The sequence below is a fragment of the Sapajus apella genome, unplaced genomic scaffold, assembly GCF_009761245.1.
Source record: "Sapajus apella isolate SASKATOON/1434 unplaced genomic scaffold, GSC_monkey_1.0 scaffold46, whole genome shotgun sequence".
NCBI classification, from domain to species: Eukaryota; Metazoa; Chordata; class Mammalia; order Primates; family Cebidae; genus Sapajus; species Sapajus apella.
The window spans coordinates 11880480-11900675 of record NW_022436986.1 but is presented as its reverse complement, the minus strand read 5'-3'; the positions used below and the strand labels follow the sequence as shown (position 1 = coordinate 11900675).

The following is a 20196-nucleotide window of genomic DNA, read 5'->3' as shown; positions in this document are numbered from 1 at the left end:
TATGCAGCCATCAAAAAATGATGAGTTCGTGTCCTTTGTAGGGACATGGATGAACCTGGAAACCATCATTCTCAGCAAACTGACACAAGAGCAGAAGATCAAATACTGCATGTTCTCACTCATAGGCGGATGTTGAACAATGAGAACACATGGACACAGGGAGTGGGGCACTACACACTGGGGTCTGTTGGGGGGAAGTGAGGGAGTGACGGGAGGGTGGGGAGGTGGGGAGAGATAGCACGGGGAGAAATGCCAGATATAGGTGAAGGGGAGGAAGGCAGCAAATCACACTGCCATGTGTGTACCTATGCAACAATCTTGCATGTTCTTCACATGTACCCCAAAACCTAAAATGCAATTTAAAAAAAATTTTTTTAAAAGAAAAAAGAAAGAAAAAAAAATCCACATATAACTTCTGACTCTCCAAAACCTGATTATTAATACCTTATTGTTGAAAAGAAGCCTTACCAATAATATGAACAGGTGATTAACAGATATTTTTATGTTATATGTATTATATAATTTTTTCACTGTCACCTATCTGTCCCAGATGTATTCTTATAATTAAGCCAGAGAAAATGTTATTAAGAAAAATTTAAGGAAGAGATAATGTATTTACTATTCATTAAGTGGAAGTGGATCATAAAAGTCTCCATCCTCTTCATCTTCACAGAGTAAGCTTATGGGGAGGAAGCATTGGTCTTGCTACCTCAGGGGTGGCAGACACAGAAGAAAATCTGCATATAAGTGGAGCCACACAGTTCAAATCCATGTTGTCCAAGGGTTAACTGTACTTACAACAAAACTATGTGACAAGATATCCCCTCAAACCCCAAAATGCAAGTGGGTAGAGGAAAATCACCAACACCCACAACACTGTGCTACTTGGCAGAAAGAAGAAAACAACAAGGTGGTAACTGAAGAACTTAAAACCAAAATAATACAAAAATAGCTAATGGGTATACAGTGGAAAGCAGAGCAGACTAATTTGGAAACACACACATGCGCACGCGAGCGCACACACACACACAAATGCCACAACTGACAGGGGTTCTGGCATTTCTAACAACAGATAAGACAGAGTCCATGATAAGAAGCTCTGAAAGGGTTGGAGGAGTTTAGTCCCTCTGAGTTTTAAGCGTTTGAAATGGACCCACCAGGGTTCTCTTCTACAACAAGCCCACACTTGAAGAAACTGAGAAGAATCAAACCTAAGCAGCACAAAACAACAGAAGAAAGAGAAGGTCCAAACCAAACCGAGGAAGATAAGACGCACAAGAAATCTCAAAAAGCAGGTCCTCATCTTTTGAACTCTACATAAAAACAAAAGCAGGAGCTCTGTGAAGTCAAAAAAAATCTTTCCACCACATTCTGCAAGTTTATGAAAGCCAATTTCATATAAAAATGACCAAAAGTATCAAGATCAAATCCTACAAAAATTTTTAACAAGAAAAAAAATAAACAGAATAAATTCCTACAATGAAAGCACTCAGTAAAATGTGTCTACAAAACAGATCAAAACTATAAACGACTATTTCAAAACAAGCTAAAGACATTAAGAAAGTGATGTAAAACATAAAAGAACACATACCAGAATAAGCAAAATTGAGAACCAAAGATTCAACACTCAGGAAAGAATGAGAGATAAAAGGAAAAACAATCAATTTCCAAAATAAAAAATGAACCAGAAAACACAAAGAGAAATAAACATAAGAGATATGTTTATTCACCTTCAAAGAAACAGCAGGTGAAAAGAGAAAAATAGGTTAATTTTTTTAGAAATACAGAGTCCTTGCAGAAAGGCAAAGAAGAGTCAAAATATCAATAATAAGAGTTCTTGAAGAAAACCAATGCAAAGGAGGAATACAAATACTAGTATTACTTTCTCAATTAAAAAAAAATTGTAGGTACCAAAAATAACACACCAGGTACAAGAGAATACTGTCACACAACAACCAACACCAAGATATTTTATTTAAATGACTGGGCTTTAATGAAAAAAATAAATCTTTAGGAATCTAGAAAACAATGATCTTAAAAGAGAAAGAAAGTTATAAGATCACCAGACTTTCACAGCAGTGCTTTAAGCCACAAGAAAATAGAGTAATATATTTTAAATGACAGTCTAAAATAGTACATTTATTGTTAAAATGGGAGAATGAATCAAATATATGCGATAATTTTCTACAAGCATTTCTTTGGTAGTCTTTGAACATTACTACGAGACTACTGTGAGCATAATACAGAAAAAAAAAATCAACAATGTTAGAATATATTAATTCAATCACATCCTATGTCCTTAAAAACCCAAATTCTTAGGGTGGAAGAAAGGAGATATATATATAATAGAGAAAAGTTAAGTAAAAGCTGTACGGTCCTGAATTTGTATTGGAAATTTCAATATGAACTCATGAGTTATTTTGTCTTCATTTTTCCTATCTCTGTTCACTGAAAAGGCCTAGACATAATAATCAACCCACTAACAGTAAGCATCTCTAGCACTCAAATTGTGGTCTTGAAATGCCATTTATCACCAAAAGACACCAGAACTTCTTAGAGAAACAAGTGATTACAGAAGAAAAGCACAAGATGAATCTTTCAACACCAGGTAGAAAGTAAGCTAATTCAAAGTCTGTCTCAAGAGGCTTCCACTGGCTGAAGATGGGATAATTTGAGCTTCAGTATGAAAATAACTAAAATTTTATTGAAACCAATGAAATATGGTTAGTCCATGAGCTCATAATTATTTCCTTTATGCTGGTTATCTTTGGAGGATGACAGAGATCCAGTTCACTGTACTGAAAACTGGTAAATAAAACAAAGAACCAAGCATTACCTTTCCAGTATGAATTGTACAGCTGGTTTCCAAATAGATGATAAGTAGGAAGCATCTATTTGCATTTTGAGATCTTTGGAATGTCACTTTTCTGGCCAGAAACTCTGTGGTTGGTGGCACCTTTGCCCAACCTCTTGTCCTGTGTCCAGGCAGAATAAAGTACGCAGACAAGTAGAGGGTGAGCAAGACAAAGAGCAGCTTTGTTTAGTGTTAGAGCAGCTCAGCGAAGACCCACAGTGGGTAGCTCCTCTCTATAGGCAGGCCATCCCATTGAGTGTACAGCTCTCAACAGAGAGGAGGCCCTGGAGTGGGTGGCTCCTCTCTGTAAGCAGGTCCTCCCATTGTCTCTGCAGCTGTCAGCAGAGGAGGCTCCTCTCTGCAGGCAAGTCATCCCAACAAGTGCTCAGCTCCCAACAGAGAGGGTAGCTCCTCTCTGCAGCTAGTCAAACTCACATCTGTAGCTCTCAGCAGAGAGGAGGCCTTGCAGAGAGGGTGGGTCCTCTATGCTCAGCTCTCAGCAGAGAGGGTAGCTCCTCCCTGCAGTTGGTCCTCCCCAGGTCTGCAGCTTTCAGCAAAGGAGGCCCTGAAGAGGGTAGGTCCTCTCTGCAACTGGCCATACAGTGGATTCTTCCTCCTCTGTCCTGCCCTGGCTGAGCCCAGGGCTTAAGAGCCTCAGAGGAGGAAAATGCATGCTGATTGGTCCATGGGCAGCCATGGGCAGCAATGGGCAGCCACAGGACAAGGCACCATGAGTTTCCCCTCTGATGGCAGGACTGGCAGCCCACCTCAAGGCTTCAGGCCTCCCAGAGCCTGAAGGTTGGGCTTCATTGTGGACCTGCCAGCTTCTGCCCAGGAGCCTGTCTGCCTCTGGCACCATCCATCATACCCAGGCTGTTGGCACCAAGAGGCATCTGCAGGCCAGCACCCGGTCACCCTCAGCTCCCCCTCAGCTTCCCCTCAGCTTCCCCTCCCGCACTCTTCAGTACCCAAAGTTCAGAGGGGGCCAAGGTGGCAGGGGGCTGGCATGTTAGCACTGCCCTGAGAGTGGGCACACCCAGCCAGGTTGTGACAGCCCAGCAGCAAAGTTGTATTTCTTGATTTGGGTAGTGGTTACAAGGATGTACCCTATAATAATTTATTAGGTCTTATGTTTGGCTTTGTGGTTTTCTGTGTTTTCTTTTCTTTTTTTTTTTTTTTTTTTTTTTTGAGACAGAGTCTTGGTCTGTTACCCAAGCTGGAGTGCAGTGGCACAATCTCGGTTCACTGCAACCTCCACCTCCCCAGTTGAAGCGATTCTCCTCCCTTATCCTCCCAAGTAGCTGGGACTACAGGCATGGGCCACCACACCCAGCTAATTTTTGTATTTTCAGTAGAGACAGGGTTTCAGCATGTTGGCCAGGCTGATATCGAACTCCAGACCTCAGGTGATCCACCTGCCTTGGCCTCCCAAAGTGCTGGAATTACAGGCCTGAGCTACCACACCCAGCTACTTTCAGTTTTTTTAATACAAAGATTTGTTTAAGTGACAATTTTTTTCCTAATCTAAATGATGGATATATAACTTTTAATTGTATCACAATTCTATTTTGCATAATTTTATAAATGCTTTTTTTTTAACCTAATTCAGTACTACTTGAAATTTTACATTACAAAAAACATCTGGCAGGCGCAGGCCTGGTGATTTCACGGGAAAGAACCGTTGAAGTCCTGGCTTTGCGTGGAGGTAGGAGCGGGGAGTAGAGGCAGGAGTGAAGTCTCAGGAAAAAAGGTGGTTGCAGTAGCAGAGCCGTTTGGCTGTGTGTGTCTGAAGCTTGGCAGCTGGAGCCGTGGACAGTTTGCTGAGCCCATTAGTGCACCCAGCAGAGACACGCTGCTGCCCTGCTACCTGCGTCCTCCCAACACTCCTCTGTTCATCAGGAACGCAGCCAATGACACCAGGTCTGAAGGTTTACTGTGTGAATTTGATCGTTATGATCCTATAGTTGATGTGTATATTCCACTTGATTACTATACTCACCGTCCAAGAGGATTTGTTTATGATCAATTTAAGAATGTTCGTGATGCTGAAGACGCTTTACATAATTTGGACAGAAAGCAGATTTGTGGGTGGCAGACTGAAATACAGTTTGCCCAGGAGGATGGGAAGACACCAAATCAGATGAAAGTCGAGGAAGGGAGGAATAGGTACAGTTCTTCATGCTATGATGATTATGGCAGATACTGAAGTTCTAGAAGCCTAAGTTATGAAAGAAGGAGATCAAGAAGTCAGCCTTTTGATTACAACTCCAGAAGATCATATAATCCTAGAAATAGACCGGCTGGAAGACCATGGCATAACAGCAGCCATTCCAACAACGCCAGACCAAACTACAGCTGAAATACCTAGTACAGTTCTGCTTACTACAAGAAAGATCTGAAAGCGGAAAAAGAACCAAAGGGCAGTTCAAGCAACCAAAGGGTGGGTGGAAGGTGCTGCAGCATGAATACTGTACAAATATTTTGACTCTGGTCTGAAAAGATAAAAGAATGTTATGGAAAACTACATGGAAGAATTGAAGTTCCTTTAAGCTTGAAAGTAAACCTTTTAGGACAAATGAAAGGAAATTCAACTTTGTACTTGTAGAAACTCATCCCTACATATGAATAGGTTTATACTGATTCATGGATATCAGGTCCATAATAAATTATTGGAAACTAGGATGTCTGAATATCAAGGAAGACAGCCATAGTCTCTTATAGTGCCTCTGTTCGTCTGTCTCAAACTCAATTGGGTGGGAAAAGATATGGTCCAATATAAAAGTTCCACTTCGCCATGACAAGCAAATTTTGCCTTTCTTTATTTTGGTTCCAGTGTTTTCTGCTTAATCATTTGCTTTGTTGGCAACTGTGTTTATTTACTTGTACAACACATGCAGTTTACATTTTCCTTAAGTACATTCCTTCCCAAGTAAATTCCAATTATATTTGACATCCAGCTAAGAGGGCCCATCTCTTCTCACCTCTATCCTAGTCAGTATATTCAGCAAATATTTACTGAGCCCTTACTGTGGGCAAAACATTGTACTGGATAATTGAGGAGAAAAATAGATTAAATCCCTTATTCAGTAAATGTCTACTGAGCAAAATCTAGTAAATCATTATAGTATGACCTCGTTGTTCTGTTTGAGGTGTATTATTCATAACAATATTTTATACCATTCATATCTTAATGTAGTTATAGAACCCAATATACTACCAAAGACAGTAACTGTGTGGTTATCTGCCATTTAAAAGTATCCAGTATTTGTTTGATCCCATTATTATAAATAATGGAAAAAAAACGTTTTGTTTTAATCTGTAATAAGCGGTTTATTGTGCCATGACTGTCACATACTAGAGTTATATTAAAATGTTTACTCTGCCTCGCCAAACACATACTAGGAAGTAATCCCCAAAATAAGTATTTAACTTTGCATTAGATATAAAGGAGACTGGGTGCTATAACTAGATTATTTTGAGGCTGACAGCTGTTATCCCAGCTTATTTAGTATGTTCTGTAACTGAAAAAATGTTCACCAAATTTTACTTTTTAGTGATTTACATGTACAGTTTATAGGGGACAAGTTCTGTATATAGTGAATAAATAACTTTCATAGTTTTAAAAAAAAGCCAACATGGGAAACATAGTGAGATCTCATCTCAACAAATACAAAAATTTTAAAAATTAGCCAGGGGCCAGGCACAGTGGCTCATTCTCTGATGGGCTGTTATTCTAGTACAGTTAGAGCAACATAAAAAAAAATCAACAGACAACATGTTGGGTAGCAGTAATTCTAAGAAGGAAATAAAGAAGGATGATGTGATAGTCATGGGAGAGGAGGTGCTACTTTGGTCAGGGAAGGTCTCTCTGATAAAACAAAATATGAGACTTCTGAGGAAAAAATGATTACAAAGAGAAGAAAGCAAGTACAAAGGCACTGAGGTAGAAGAATGCCTTACGTGTTAAAGAAATAGCGAAGCTCATGTGACCTAGAGAAAGTGAGCAAGAGTGGTAAGACATTACTTAAAAGAAAGTGAAAGCAAAGATTTTGCAGGGTTTTACAGGCCATGGTAAAGGTTTGGGGTATTGTTCTTAATAAGGTAAGAAATTACTGAGCACATGAGTGACATGTTCTAATTTACTCAAGGTGTCCCTCAGTATCTGTGGGGGACTGGTTTCAGGACCCTCTCTCAAAACCTGTGGATGTGAGAGTCCCTATTTAAATAGCACAGTATTTACACTAATCTACACACATCCTCCTTATACTTTAAATCATCTCTAGATTATTAACAATACCTAATACAGTGTAAATACCATACATAAAGAGTTGTTACACTGTATTTTTATTTGCATTATTTTTATTGTTGCATTGTTATTTTTTATTGGATTTTTTTCCAAATATTTTTGATTTGCAGTTGGTTGAATTCAAGGATACAAAACCCATGGGTACAGAAGGCCAACTGTAATAATTTTGTCTGCTCTGTGAAGAATAAAGAATAGATTCAAAGGGATAATCAAAGGAGCAGCAAGACCACTTAGGAAGCTCCTGCAATCATCCAGGAGGTTGGTACTATAGGAATAGAAGTAGAAATAATGAAAAGTATTAAATTCTGGGTATCTTCCTTTCTGTATCGTTTCAGCATCTACACACATAAAAAAATTCTTCCAAAATGCTAATAACTTTTAAAAATATTATTATAGAAATAAAAGTCTTTGGGAAAGTTTTTAAAAACACATAGCAACTGGAAGACTACACTTTAAGAGATGGTTAAACAAATCTGTGAGAGACAGTGGCTACTAAGTGGGAAGACTCTAAAGTTTTTACTTTTTTTTTTTTTTTTTTTAGATGGAGTCTTGCCCTGGTGCCCAGGTTAGAGTGCAACGGTGTGATCTCGACTCACTGCAACTTCCGCCTACCAGGTTCAAACAATTCTTCTACCTCAGCCTCCCGAGTAGCTGAGACTACAGGCACATGCCACTACGCCTGGCTAATTTTTTTTATACCTTTAGTAGTAGAGACAGGGTTTCAACACGTTGGCCAGGCTGGTCTTGAACTCCTGACCTTGTGATCCGCCCACCTCAGCCTCCCAAAGTGCTGGAATCACTTTAGAGTGAGCCACTGAGCCTGGCCAGTTAAAAACTTGTTTTGATTCTAACTCAACCACTTACTAGACATGAAAATTATAGCAGCATTTTTCTATGCCTCAATTTTCCCATTTCTCAAATGGGAATAATCACAGCTACCTTAGAGTACTCCTGTGATTATATGAAAATGAATATGAAGAAATTAACTGACATATGGTAACAACTCAACACTGCCATAGGTTCCCAGGATTACTTTTTCTCATTAATACTATTATTTGTAATATTCCTTTTAGAACTGGTTACATATTCATTTTAAAATTATCACAATAAAAATAAACTATAAGTGTTCCTAACATGTTATATATTTGATGACATGGTTTTTAATAGAAAACAGTTTCTGCTTTAGATATAAAAAAGCACTATAATTTGTATTATAACTTGATGGATCAGTCCTCCTACGGATAATGAATTTGGATTTGCAAGAATTCAAAGCAATTCCTAGTCACATTTTTTCTTAACTTCAAAATTATAAAATTTAAAGATCTCATAAAATCAACAAAGAGTATGAGAAGAATAATTAAATATAAGCCATAATTATTTGGACTTTTTGTTTAGTTTTATTTGGTTACATTCATGATTTTACCATGTTGTATATCTGTGTGTACCAGTTAGGTTCACAGGATAAACTCTTTAGGGCCAAATATTTAATGCCCTTTCATATTAGCAATGTTAATATAAAAGATATATAAGACAGGCCGTGTGTGGTGGCTCACGCCTGTAATTTCAGCACGTTGGGAGGCTGAAGTGGGCAGATCACTTGAGGTCAAGAGTTCGAGACTATATTGGCCAACATGGTGAAACTCCATCTTCACTAAAAACACAAAAATTAGCCAGACGTGGTAGTGTGTGCCTGTAATTTCAGCTACGCGGGAGGCTGAGGCAGGAAAATCACTTGAACCCAGGAAGCGGAGGTTGCAGTGAGCCAAGATCATGCCATTGTATTCCAGTCTGGGTGACAGAACAAGATTATGTTTCAAAAAAAAAAAAAAAAGATACATAAGACAATGGCAGACAATAATTGCTTCTGGGAGAAGAGAAGGGGAGACAAAAAAGAAAGAAGAGACACACTTTGCACTTAAAACCTCTGGCATGGTCAGGCGCAGTGGCTCACGCCTGTAATCCCGGCACTCTGGGAGACCAAGGCAGGTGGATCACCTGATGTCAGGAGTTCAAGACCAGTCTGGCCAACATGGTGAAACCCTGCCCCTACAAAAAACACAAAAATTCCCCTGGCATGATGGCAGGTGCCTATAATCCCAGCTATTCAGAAGGCTGAGGCAGGGAATTGCTTGAACCCAGGAGGCAAAGGTTGCAGTGAGCCAAGGTCATGCCACTGCACTTCAGCCTGGGAGACAGAGTAAGACTCTGTCTCAAAACACAACAACAACAGAAAAGAAAGAAACAACCTTCGGCATTAACTTTTCAAGAACATAAAACATTGTTCAAAGAAAAAAATGTATTTTAGTAACAATTATAACTCAATTGTTTAAATGTCCCATAGGTCACCATAACGGCAGCTTACCAGATTGAAGATGCCAGTAATATGTTAGTGTTGTTTGCAAGAAACTTCAACGGAGGCTCTGCAAGCAGTAGACAGGATAAAATTCCTCCACCAAAGCAGTGGAGCATAGCAGTAAACCAGCTTGAAATAGGATTCTTCCATGCCAATGCAACTGCTCCTGAAATGGTAAAGTAAAATACGGTCTGAGATCATTATGTATTTATTAAACAAGCCCTAAAGTCCAAGTTGCACCAAAGAAATAAACTTCTTAATTTATAATTTTCAATAACCATTATTCATAGATGTGCCAATCAAAATCATTAAAAACCTTTTATTTTATTCTTTAACGCAAGACTGGAAACATTTTGTTACTGGGTGATATATTTGGCACTTTGCCACCTTTAAAATACTCTTCTGTTCAGGCTGTCATTGCCAGTTTCCTAATAATAGATTATTATAAACATTATTCTCACTTACTGTCTCCTTTCATCCCAAACCCTACAGTAAGTCCTCCCAGACAATATGCCAAAGTGATTTGTTAAGAAAAATTTATAATCTTAAGTATATTATAAAGAAGCTGAAATAAATAAACTAAGCCTTCAACAAAACAGGTCGGAAACAGAGTAACAAAATAAACCCAAAGGTGAAAGGTTTCTTAGGAATAGATATTTATACTTTCTCAACATGAGTCCTAACTAATTACTTATTAATTGTAGAGGGAAATCATAACTTCAAAGCCAGGAAACCTTGCAGACATCAGTCATCAATGTAAATAACATCAAATGACTCCTGAGATAATGCACTGAGAACACATCATCACTTCTATGGTTTTCTTTTCTTTTTTTTTTTTTTTTTTTTTTTTGAGACAGACTTTCGCTCTGTTGCCCAGGCTGGAGTGCAGTGGCGCGATCTCCACTCACCACAACCTCCGCCTCCCGGGTTCAAGCAATTCTCCTGCCTCAGCCTCCTGAGTAGCTGGGGCTACAGGCCCATGCCACCACACCCTGTTAATTTTTGTATTTTTGGTAGAGATGGGGTTTCACTATGTTGGCCAGGCTGGTCTGGAACTCCTGATTTTATGATCTGCCTGCCTCAGCATCCCAAAATGCTGGACTACAGGCAGGAGCCACCACACCCAGTCACTTCTCTGGTATTTCTGACAAAAATATACAACCTGAACTAACAAAATCAGACAAGCCCAAACTGAGGGCTACCCTGAGAAAACAAACGTCAACAACTGGCCTACATTTTTTAAATGCTGAAGTCAAAAAACACACCAAAAAAGACCAATAAAACATTCTAGATTATATGAAAATTTTCTCTAACTCAAATTATATTTATTTATTTATTTACTTACTTATTTATTTTTGAGACTGGGTCTTGCTCTGTCGCCCAGGCTGGAGTGTAGTGGCGTGCTCTCAGCTCACTGTAACCGCAGCATCTGGGTTCAAGTGAGTCTCGTGCCTCAGCCTCTCAAGTAGCTGGGATTACAGGCATGTGCCACCACGCCAGGCTAATTTTTATGTTTTTAGTAGAGACAGGGTTCCACCATGTTAGCCAGGCCCAGGAGACAGAGAAAAGAAAAAAAAAAAACTTACACTATTAGCCCAAACTGAAAACTATAGCCAATCACATGCCAGGGTTCAGGAGGAATCACATGTTTGTTCACATGAGACAAATGGAGGTAAACAAAGAAAAAAAATTAATCCCACTTGTTATATTAACTGATGTCTTTCATGTCTTTGCTTCTGAAGCAAAAGTTACATAGAAGGGTGGAGTATTATCTTTCCTGGGATTTAAAGCCTAAAACCTGAACCAAACAAAAATGGGATGCAGTCCTTCAAACCTTAAGTAGAAAAAGAGTTAATCTCCTTTATCCTTTTGCCTCCAGCGGCTTTTTTTCCGGGAGGGTGGGGGTAGTCTCTTCCTGTCGCCCAGGCTGAAGTGCAATGATGTGATCTCGGATCACTGCAACCTCCACCTCCCGTGTTCAAATGATTCTCCTGCCTCAGCCTCCCAAGCAGCTGGGATTACAGGCACCTGCCTCCATGTCCAGCTAATTTTTGTATTTTTAGTAGAGACAGGGTTTCACCATGTTGGCCAGGCTGGTCTCAAACTCCTGACCTCTTGATCCACCAGCCTCGGCCTCCCAAAGTTCTGGGATTACAGGTGTGAGCCTCCAGTGGCATTTTTTATGATCTAGGCAAACAGTATAAATGATCAGATATAAATGGGCTAGGAAAGTAGACAGTAAGGTATTAGAAGTGGTAGAGTACATGCCAAAACAAAGTCTCAAGGAGTAACATGTCTAAGAGGGTAAAGATGTTAAGAACTCTGGTAGGAGTATATATATATGAATTATAGTTTACTGTAGGTGTGAGTTCTAGAGAATCAATCACTGGAGAATAGGAAAAAGTTGCCAATTAAGTAAAGCATACATATACTAAGTAAAAATCTAAAATAAATAGTGTTGGAATAGGAGAAGTACACACATATTAGCTCTTCAGTTCCGAATATGAAAAAGGAATGCTGACCACATAAATAGAGAGTAATACAAGCTACTCACTGCATCTACTGACAGAACCTGAACAAATGTATCTTAATGAAAATGAGTTAGAAGAAAAAAGACATATATGGGCTGTAAAAAAAAAATTACCATAGAAAATCAAGTGATTAAGATCCAGAAGATTCAAATGAAATAGATAACATTTAAGAATTAACTCCTGAAGAATACAGAGCAATTTTCTACAGCATAATGTAAACATTTACTCCAATAGACTTGGAAATCTAAAAGAAATAGATGATTCCTGAAAGAAATATAAATTACCAAAATGACTTAAGTTTGGATTGGAAAAAAAGCAAGATTTACCCATTAAAATACACCAAGAAACATAAAACTACATAGTTAAAGTCTACAAATACCAAAGAACAGCAATACCTATTATATAAACCATCCCAAGCATTAAAAATGGAAAGCTTCCCAATCTATTTTACAATAACAGTGTAACCTTGGGCCCAAACTGGAAAAGGATAACACAACAAAATAACCTAATAAGCTCATTTCTATTATAAACATAAATGCAAAAATTTTACATGAAGTATTACCAAATCAAAATCCCTAATGAATTAAAATAATGTATCAAGTAGTTTAGTCCAAAAATATAAGGATGATTCATCATTTTTTAAAAATGTATTAATGTAATTCACTACGTTACATTTTTAAACAGGAAACAAAATATGATCTCAATAGATTTTGAAATAAATAGCACTTGATAAAATATGTCACCTTCTCCACCAGGACAGTGTAAAGATATAAGAATATTCAGCCAGGCACGGTGGCTCACGCCTGCAATCCCAGCACTTTGGGAGGCTGAGGTAGGCGAATCATGAGGTCAGGAGTTCAAGACCAGCCTGGCAAACATGGTAAAACCCTATCTCTACTAAAAATACAAAAAATTAGCCATGAGTGGTGGTAGGCACCTGTAATCCCAGCTACTCAGGAGGCTGAGGCAGGAGAGTTGCTGGAGGCAGAGGTTGCAATGAGCCAGGATCGTGCCACTGCACTCCTGCCTGGGTGACAGAGCAACTCGGTCTCAGAGGAAAAAAAGAAAAAAAAAAAAAAAAAAGATACAAGAATATCCTAGAACGCTGGGAATAAATAAAACTTCCTTAAAGTGTCCCTCATAAAAACCCTATAGCAAACATCACACTTGATAAAACTTTAAAAGCATTCTCATTAAAATCAGGAATATCAGAAGACAAAGTCACTATTATTAGTATTCAACAAAACATTCTTTAATATAAAGAGGCTAGAAAAAGAAATGGAGGTTCTTGGCTACAAGCAACAAAAACCAACAAACTTAAGCAATAAAGAATTCATTGGAAGGATTTCAGTAGCTCACAGGAAAAAAATATATCACAGGCTAAAGAAAACAAAGAAGAACTAAGGGCACTCCAGAGGTCTATGCAGGAGGGATAATCTTACTAAAAGTCTTAGATCAGAACCATTTCAGTAAGTACAGAGCATACTCTGTTGAGATCATTGAGTTCCAACTGTTCTATCCAGCCATGATCAGACTTGCAAAGGAACATCTGTATCACACAAAAATACTGCAGATAGATTAAGAACCTATACTTTTTTAGAACTATAGAATTGTTTTTAAAAAGATCAAGGATGAGTATTTTTATAATCTTAGGCCTGAGAAAGACCTTCTTAAAATACATAAATCGCAATAGTGACATAGGAGAAAAAAATTAACAGATTTTTTATGAAAGAGTAAAATATGAAATTGTTTAAACTTCTGCAATAAGACTATATAAACAAAGTTAAAATATAGCAAGAGATATGGGGAAAAAAGGACTACAGATATAAATAGAATTAATATCCATGATTCACAAAGAGAGTCAATAGAAGACAACAACCTACAGCCCAATAGGAAAAGGGACAAAAAAATTAAGCGATTTACAGGAAATATAAATGACCAATAACAGTCACAAACTCATCAGTACCATGACAAATGTAAATGAAATACTGTGCTCTGAACATCAGAATGGCATGGTATTGAAGACCGATAATAGAACTGTCAAAGGAAATGGGCAGTCTAACACACTTCAAGTAAAAGGTTAAACAGGTACACTCGACACTCTTGTGTGTGAATTCTATCGTTTTTACCTCTTTACAAGTACTGGTACTGTATGATACTGTATTCGCATTCAATAATCACGTGGTTCTCCAAGTTTGGAATCTCAGGAGCCCTCTACATCCCTAAAAATTAGTAAACAGATTAATGGTTGCCAAGGATGGGGGATAGCTTACTACAAAAGTGCAGGAAGGAATTTGGGGTGGATGAGGAAACTGTTCTGTATCTTGATAGTGATGGTGGTTAAATGACTGTATGTGTCTGTCCCAAAACACAGAAGTTTGTATTAAAAATGATTAATAGACTGTATGTAAATTACATCTTTTAAAAAAACCTGACTTAAAATTTCTTGAGAATCCCAAGGGGTTTTGTATATCTGGGTTACATGTATCAATACTTTGCATCTTAGAAATTATAACTGAGAACATTTTAAATAGTTGTGGAGGCTAAAGCAGCTCCAACATCTGCCATGTTGAATTATTATTAACCCCAGTTCTGGGATTACCGCTAAGATTTAAATTTTATCTACTGTTCATTGTGTAAAAGTATATATTTATCGTAAATCCTGCTCTTAGGTCAAACAACTCGGACACTATTTCACTTATAAATCCTGCCCTTAAGCAACTGTCCTACACATCCCGGGTTGGGGGTTGGGGGCTGCGGTAATAGGCATGATCCACTGTCTCCTCAGGGCCACTCAAGACATGGCTTCTGTTCCTAAGTCCCTTTTAAAGGTTTCTTTCTGAAAAACTGGATTCCTCAACTCTCAGCTTCCTCTGCCTCTGGGGGTAGAACTGCATAAACTTGTCCACTGTGCAACAATTGTTCTTCATGTTTTCATTTTTTAAAAAATAAATGCATTAAATATTAACATAAATAATGTATTCTTCCAGCCTGGCCAACATGGCGAAACCCCACCTCTATAAAAATACAACAATTAGCCGATTGTGGTGGCAGGTGCCTGTAATCCTAGCTACTCGGGAGGCTGAGGCAGGGAAAATTACTTGAATCTGGGAAGCGGAGGTTGCAGCAGTGAGCCGAGGTTGCAGCAGTGAGCCGAGGTTGCAGCAGTGAGCCGAGATGCGCCACTGCACTCCAGCCTGGGCAGCAGAGAGACTCCGTCTCAAATAATGTATTATTTGTGAAAACTTTTCCAAAATAAACATTTAGTGACAAGAGTCACACTGTTGTACATTTTAACAAATGTCTGGCTTTAAATAGAAAACTGTTAGATTCTCAAATCTGCTTCCTTCTGTTACGGTATCACAACTCAGCCGCTGGAAAACTCCACTGTACACTTTTGAGAAAACGGGAATGAAAAAGGTAATATCTCTATATCATTGTCAGAGAATCCCATGGGTCCCTGGACCATAATTTGAATCTGATTCAGCCTATACAAAAAATCTTTTTTAAAAAATCAAATTCTGAACATGTAGTAGCAACAAAACTTACTTTTTTCAAATCAAAGAAATAATATCTTAGGCAGATAATGTGTTCTCCTTACAGTAATACCATCCTTATTCCAGGTCAAAATTTGTATCAATGATTTAAACTGAGCTACAAACTTCAACATAAATGAAAAATATTTCTGAGGTCCAAGAATTTTTAAAAACCAGTAAGTAGTCCATAAGGAAGGTACAGCATCATCAGCACTTATCAACTATCTGTAGGGCAAGGCAGATGAAAGACAGCAAGAACACAAAGAAAGTAGGCAAAGAAATACCTGACCTCAAAGAAAGAAGAGACCCATACAACTAAAAGAACGGTAGAAAAACTACAAAAGTAATGCAGGATTTGAGCAAACATACCTGGTGTAAAATCCAAGAAAAGTACAACTACTGTCCCATGATCGCATGGTTAAAAGAACTCAAAATTTCAAGACTATATCCCCATTCTGCAGATAGTGAAAGTATGTCAGTTTATTCTACTTGTGCAGTGTCCGTCGTGACTGTGAAAACGGGAACGCACTCGCTTCTCACATGTTGGCAGGACGTTAGGACACTGCGTGAAGGGGAAGTCTGGTCTGGCTACAGGAGGCTTTTTAAGTCTCAGTGCTTGTACAACTCTCATAATTACAGAGTAGTCCGCAACCACCTGATACTCCAAGAGACTAAGTCAGAAACCCGCGGTCTCCTCACGTGACTTTTAAACACTGTGCGAGCGAGTGGCGGTACCGCCAGGAGGCCGTGCAAACCCTGGGCTGGCGACCGCCCCGTGGTTCCGAAACGCGGCGGGGGCTTGTCAGTCCCGGGACTTCGGCCAGCGGTGGGCAGGGTCGGCCCCGCTCGCCCCGGCTGCGGCATCGCGGACCCCAGGTCACGCCTCCTTTGACAGCTACTAGGGCCGCCCTCCCCGGCCTCAGTTTCCCCATTTGCACTCAGTAAGTGAGACCAGCCGGGCCTTGGTGCCCCTCCAACTCTACCATCGAACTTTCTGGGCTAGCGGCCGCTCGGCCGCCCACCCGACTTAGGCGGTCCTCGCAGTCAGGGGCACTCTGAGGGGTCCGGCCCGCGGCGCCCGGCACTCACCCGGCTGACTTTTCACCGCCATCACGGACACTAGATAGTGCGCGAAGTCAAAAAAGGGAAACATGGACGTGCGGGAGAAGGCCAGAGCCAAGTCGTCCCACGGAGAGTCCATAACGACGACCGACCGCAGCAGCCGAACCAGCCGCAGATACGGGTTCCCTGCGCGCGCGGTGAGGGATAGGAGAGGGGATGGCCGCAGCCGGGAGCTCCGCCGCGCCGACTCCGGCCCCGCGCGTGCGTCCTGGCGCCGAGGGGCGGGGCCGCGCGTCGCTGGAGCCGCAAGCTCTCGGCGGGTGGGCGGGGCGAGCGGGTTCCTGGCGGCTACAATCGGCTCTGGTCGGGTTCTCCTAATAAGGGTCCAGGTTCTCCCAATAAGGGTCCAGCTTCTCCGTCCTGGACTTCGTGCAGGAGCTGGAAAGCGGGCAGATGAACAAAACGTGGTCCTCAAGGGGAGACAGAGTTGGATTTATTTCTGTCAATTGATGTCATTCACCTAACATTTATCGAGCAACCACAGTGCAAGTCACACTGTGACTTACTGGAGATATAAAAATAAAACAGTAATATCCTGCCCTCAAGAAATATGCGTTCTCTAAAAGAGATTTTTATAAAAAGAAAGAAACGCACATAATGGCACCAAAGCAGGTACTGAGAATTATAGATGCCGTGCGAGGGCAGTTCCGAGAGGAAGATTACAATTCCGCGAAGTGGGTAAAGTAACATGTGAGCCGGACTAAAAGTTAAGTGAGAAGCAAATGCTAGGTGGGAGATGGAGGGAGGCGTTCTGGGTTGACTACACAGTGAGAAATGAGGCTGGCAAAAGTCCTCGGATGGCAGACAAAGCCAGGCAGTTTGGCTCCAGAGGTTAAATTCTTGATCAATCACTGAATTATGCTCAGAGCCAGGGTCACTTCTCCTAACTATTACGCTAAGTGGGTTGTTTGGTGGCGGGTGAGGGAGTGCAGGTGCAACCAAGCAACAATATTGAGAATAGATTGATGAGAAGCGACTGAGGACGGAAAATCGGAGGGTATTCACCGGTCCAAGCAAAAGGTAGTGGAAGCTGTGGCAGCAGGAATTGAGACCCAATTGTGGGAAACATGAGTAGAAGCAGAATACGGTAGGTTGGTGTCAATCTGAACAGGAGGGAAAGGAAGCATTTGTCAAAGAAAATGAGGAACGGGTGAGTAGGAGGATGGTGGTTGCATTCAGATAAATAGGAAACAAGACGGAGTAGGTTTGGCACACCTTTATTTGATGTGTGAACAGATCATGCTGGCACCAGGAAATTGGAGACACGGGATTAGCTGCTAGGTGGGTGACAGCTTCAGGGGAGTATGCACTGCAAAAGGAGAAATTTTTTATCTGAATATTTATTCATTAATTTTAATTCATTTAACAAAATGGTTTTTGCGAGCCTATTATGTAGCCAGCATTTTGCTGAATGTCAGAAGTACTGGCCTAAACACTAAGTATTTAAAACGTAGGAAAATTGAAGTAAAACTCTACATTACTCATCAAGAAAGACTAGACTTTTTCAAATACTTTTCACGTGTGGTTTTCTAAGCAACCACTTCCCATAGAGAAATGTCTTCAGACCTGTAGCACACTTTTTTTTTTTTAGAAGGAGTCTGTCACCCAAGCTGGAGTGCAGTGGCGCGATCTCAGCTCACTGCAACGTCCGCCTCCCCGGCTAATTTTTTTGTATTTTGAATAGTGACGGGGTTTTACTGTGTTAGCCAAAATGGTCTCGATATCCTAACATTGTGATCCGCCAGCCTCGGCCTCCCAAACTGCTGAGATTACAGGCGAGAGCCACCGTGTCCGGCCCCTTGTAGCACACTTTCTAGCAAAACTAATGGGGGGGCGGGGGGAAGAACTGTGAATATTTATACTTTCCTGCGAATATTTATACTTTTTTTTACACATTCTCGTATTTTTAGAATTTTAGTTTTGTGAATTTAGGCTCAGAGTTTGGATATTATTTCCTAAAAGATTTTACATTTTAACCGTCTTAAATTTTACAAAATATATGGTTATTTGGACTTTTTAAAAATACTTAATATGATGTAATCTTAAGACATCACTGAGTCATGTGCATCACTGAGTCATGTGTCTATGCCAGTATCATTCTGGGTATCATTAAATCTGTTATTAACACCAATGGGGCAAAAGTGAATAACATCAGAGGCGTTCTTAAGAAAGTAAATCAAGCACTTTACTTCCTTAAACAGAGGAAGTAATTCCAATAGTAAGGAATTAATCATCTCAGAATTTACAGATAATTTGAAATCTGTTGCATTTCAAAACGGTAAGAATAAGTTTTGTCCTATCTGCCTATAACCTAAAGAAATTTCCTTATAAAGATCTAGGGGAAATTAAATCATAATCTCACAAAAAGACAAGTTCCATCTACATTTTAAATGTGCTCTCCATATTTGCTTCTGGTCAGTGCTTGAGTTATTTAGTCTATTAAAATGAGGATAGGAGGAGGAAATGGAGAATGGAAAACAGTCCTTTTCTTCTTTCCTTTAAATTACTATGTTATTGAACTTTTTAAAGTACCTTAGAGTGCACAGTTAGGAAGTTTTATATTAAAGGGACCAATTGCATTTTAATTGCCAGTTACCTTTAAATTGGTAAGAAGCAAACGCAAGATTTGGGAAAATTACATGTGAAGATTCAAAGTTTTCCTGACTTTTGGAAGCGGTTTACAAAATTACATAATTATTGTTGATAAAATGAATCAAAATTACAAAGTATAGTTTATTCATTAGGAAGCCAAACTGGTCTAATTGTATTAATATCCGAAAAAGAGTTTTGTGGGTTTTTTTTCTTTTGGAGACAGAGTTTCACTCTTGTTGCTCAGGCTGGAGTGCAGTAGCATGATCTTGGCTCACTGCAGCCTCCGCCTCCCGGTTCAAATGATTCTCCTGCCTCAGCCTACCAAGTAGCTGAGATTACAGGTGCCCACCACCACGCCTGACTAATTTTTTTATTTTTAGTAGAGACAAGGTTTCACCATGTTGGCCAGGCTGGCCAGGCTGGTTTCAAACTCCTGAACTCAGATGACCTACCAGCCTCAGCCTCCCAAAGTGCTAGGATTACATGTGTGAGCCACCGCACCTGGCCTGAAAAAGAGTTTTGACTAAAGCTGTTGGAGGCACTTTTTAGTTCAAAAATATGTGAATCTAATTTTTATAAACCAAGTTTTGCAACAGCAGCATGATTAACATTTAGGGCTGAACAATTCTTTGTCATGGACTGTGCTTGCATTGTATGATATTTAGCAGCATCACTGGCACTAGATGCCAGGACCACGTCCACGTGTGTGCACACATGCACACACACACGCACACACATGCACACATTCCATTTGCGACAACCAAAAATGTCTTGGCTTTACCAAATGTTTTCTGGGTCAGGGGCAGGGGATGGGGGGCACAAGATCACCCCTGGTTCAGAACTGCTATTATAAATGAATAAATGCTTTCTTCAGCAATATATGCCTCTATTAATACAAACAA

At 39.8% G+C, this 20196-nt stretch overlaps 1 protein-coding gene and 1 pseudogene across 2 annotated transcripts in view; one reads left to right on the top strand and one right to left on the bottom strand.

The window, feature by feature from the left end:
* LOC116524594 overlaps nucleotides 1–5339 on the top strand; it is an 8675-nt pseudogene extending 3336 nt beyond the window's left edge.
* TMEM38B (transmembrane protein 38B) overlaps nucleotides 1–16911 on the bottom strand; it is a 58957-nt gene extending 42046 nt beyond the window's left edge. Inside the window, exons 1-2 of one of the 2 annotated variants that reach the window (XM_032240274.1) lie at nucleotides 16670–16911; nucleotides 9523–9679 (exon numbers count right to left, since the gene is read on the bottom strand). In XM_032240274.1, coding sequence (XP_032096165.1) covers nucleotides 9523–9679; nucleotides 16670–16781 — 269 coding nt within the window. In that variant the 5' untranslated portion in view covers nucleotides 16782–16911. The remainder of the gene's footprint in view (nucleotides 1–9522; nucleotides 9680–16669) is intronic. The other variant, XM_032240275.1, reaches the window with a different exon arrangement.
* Between the last annotated feature and the right edge of the window lie 3285 nt (nucleotides 16912–20196).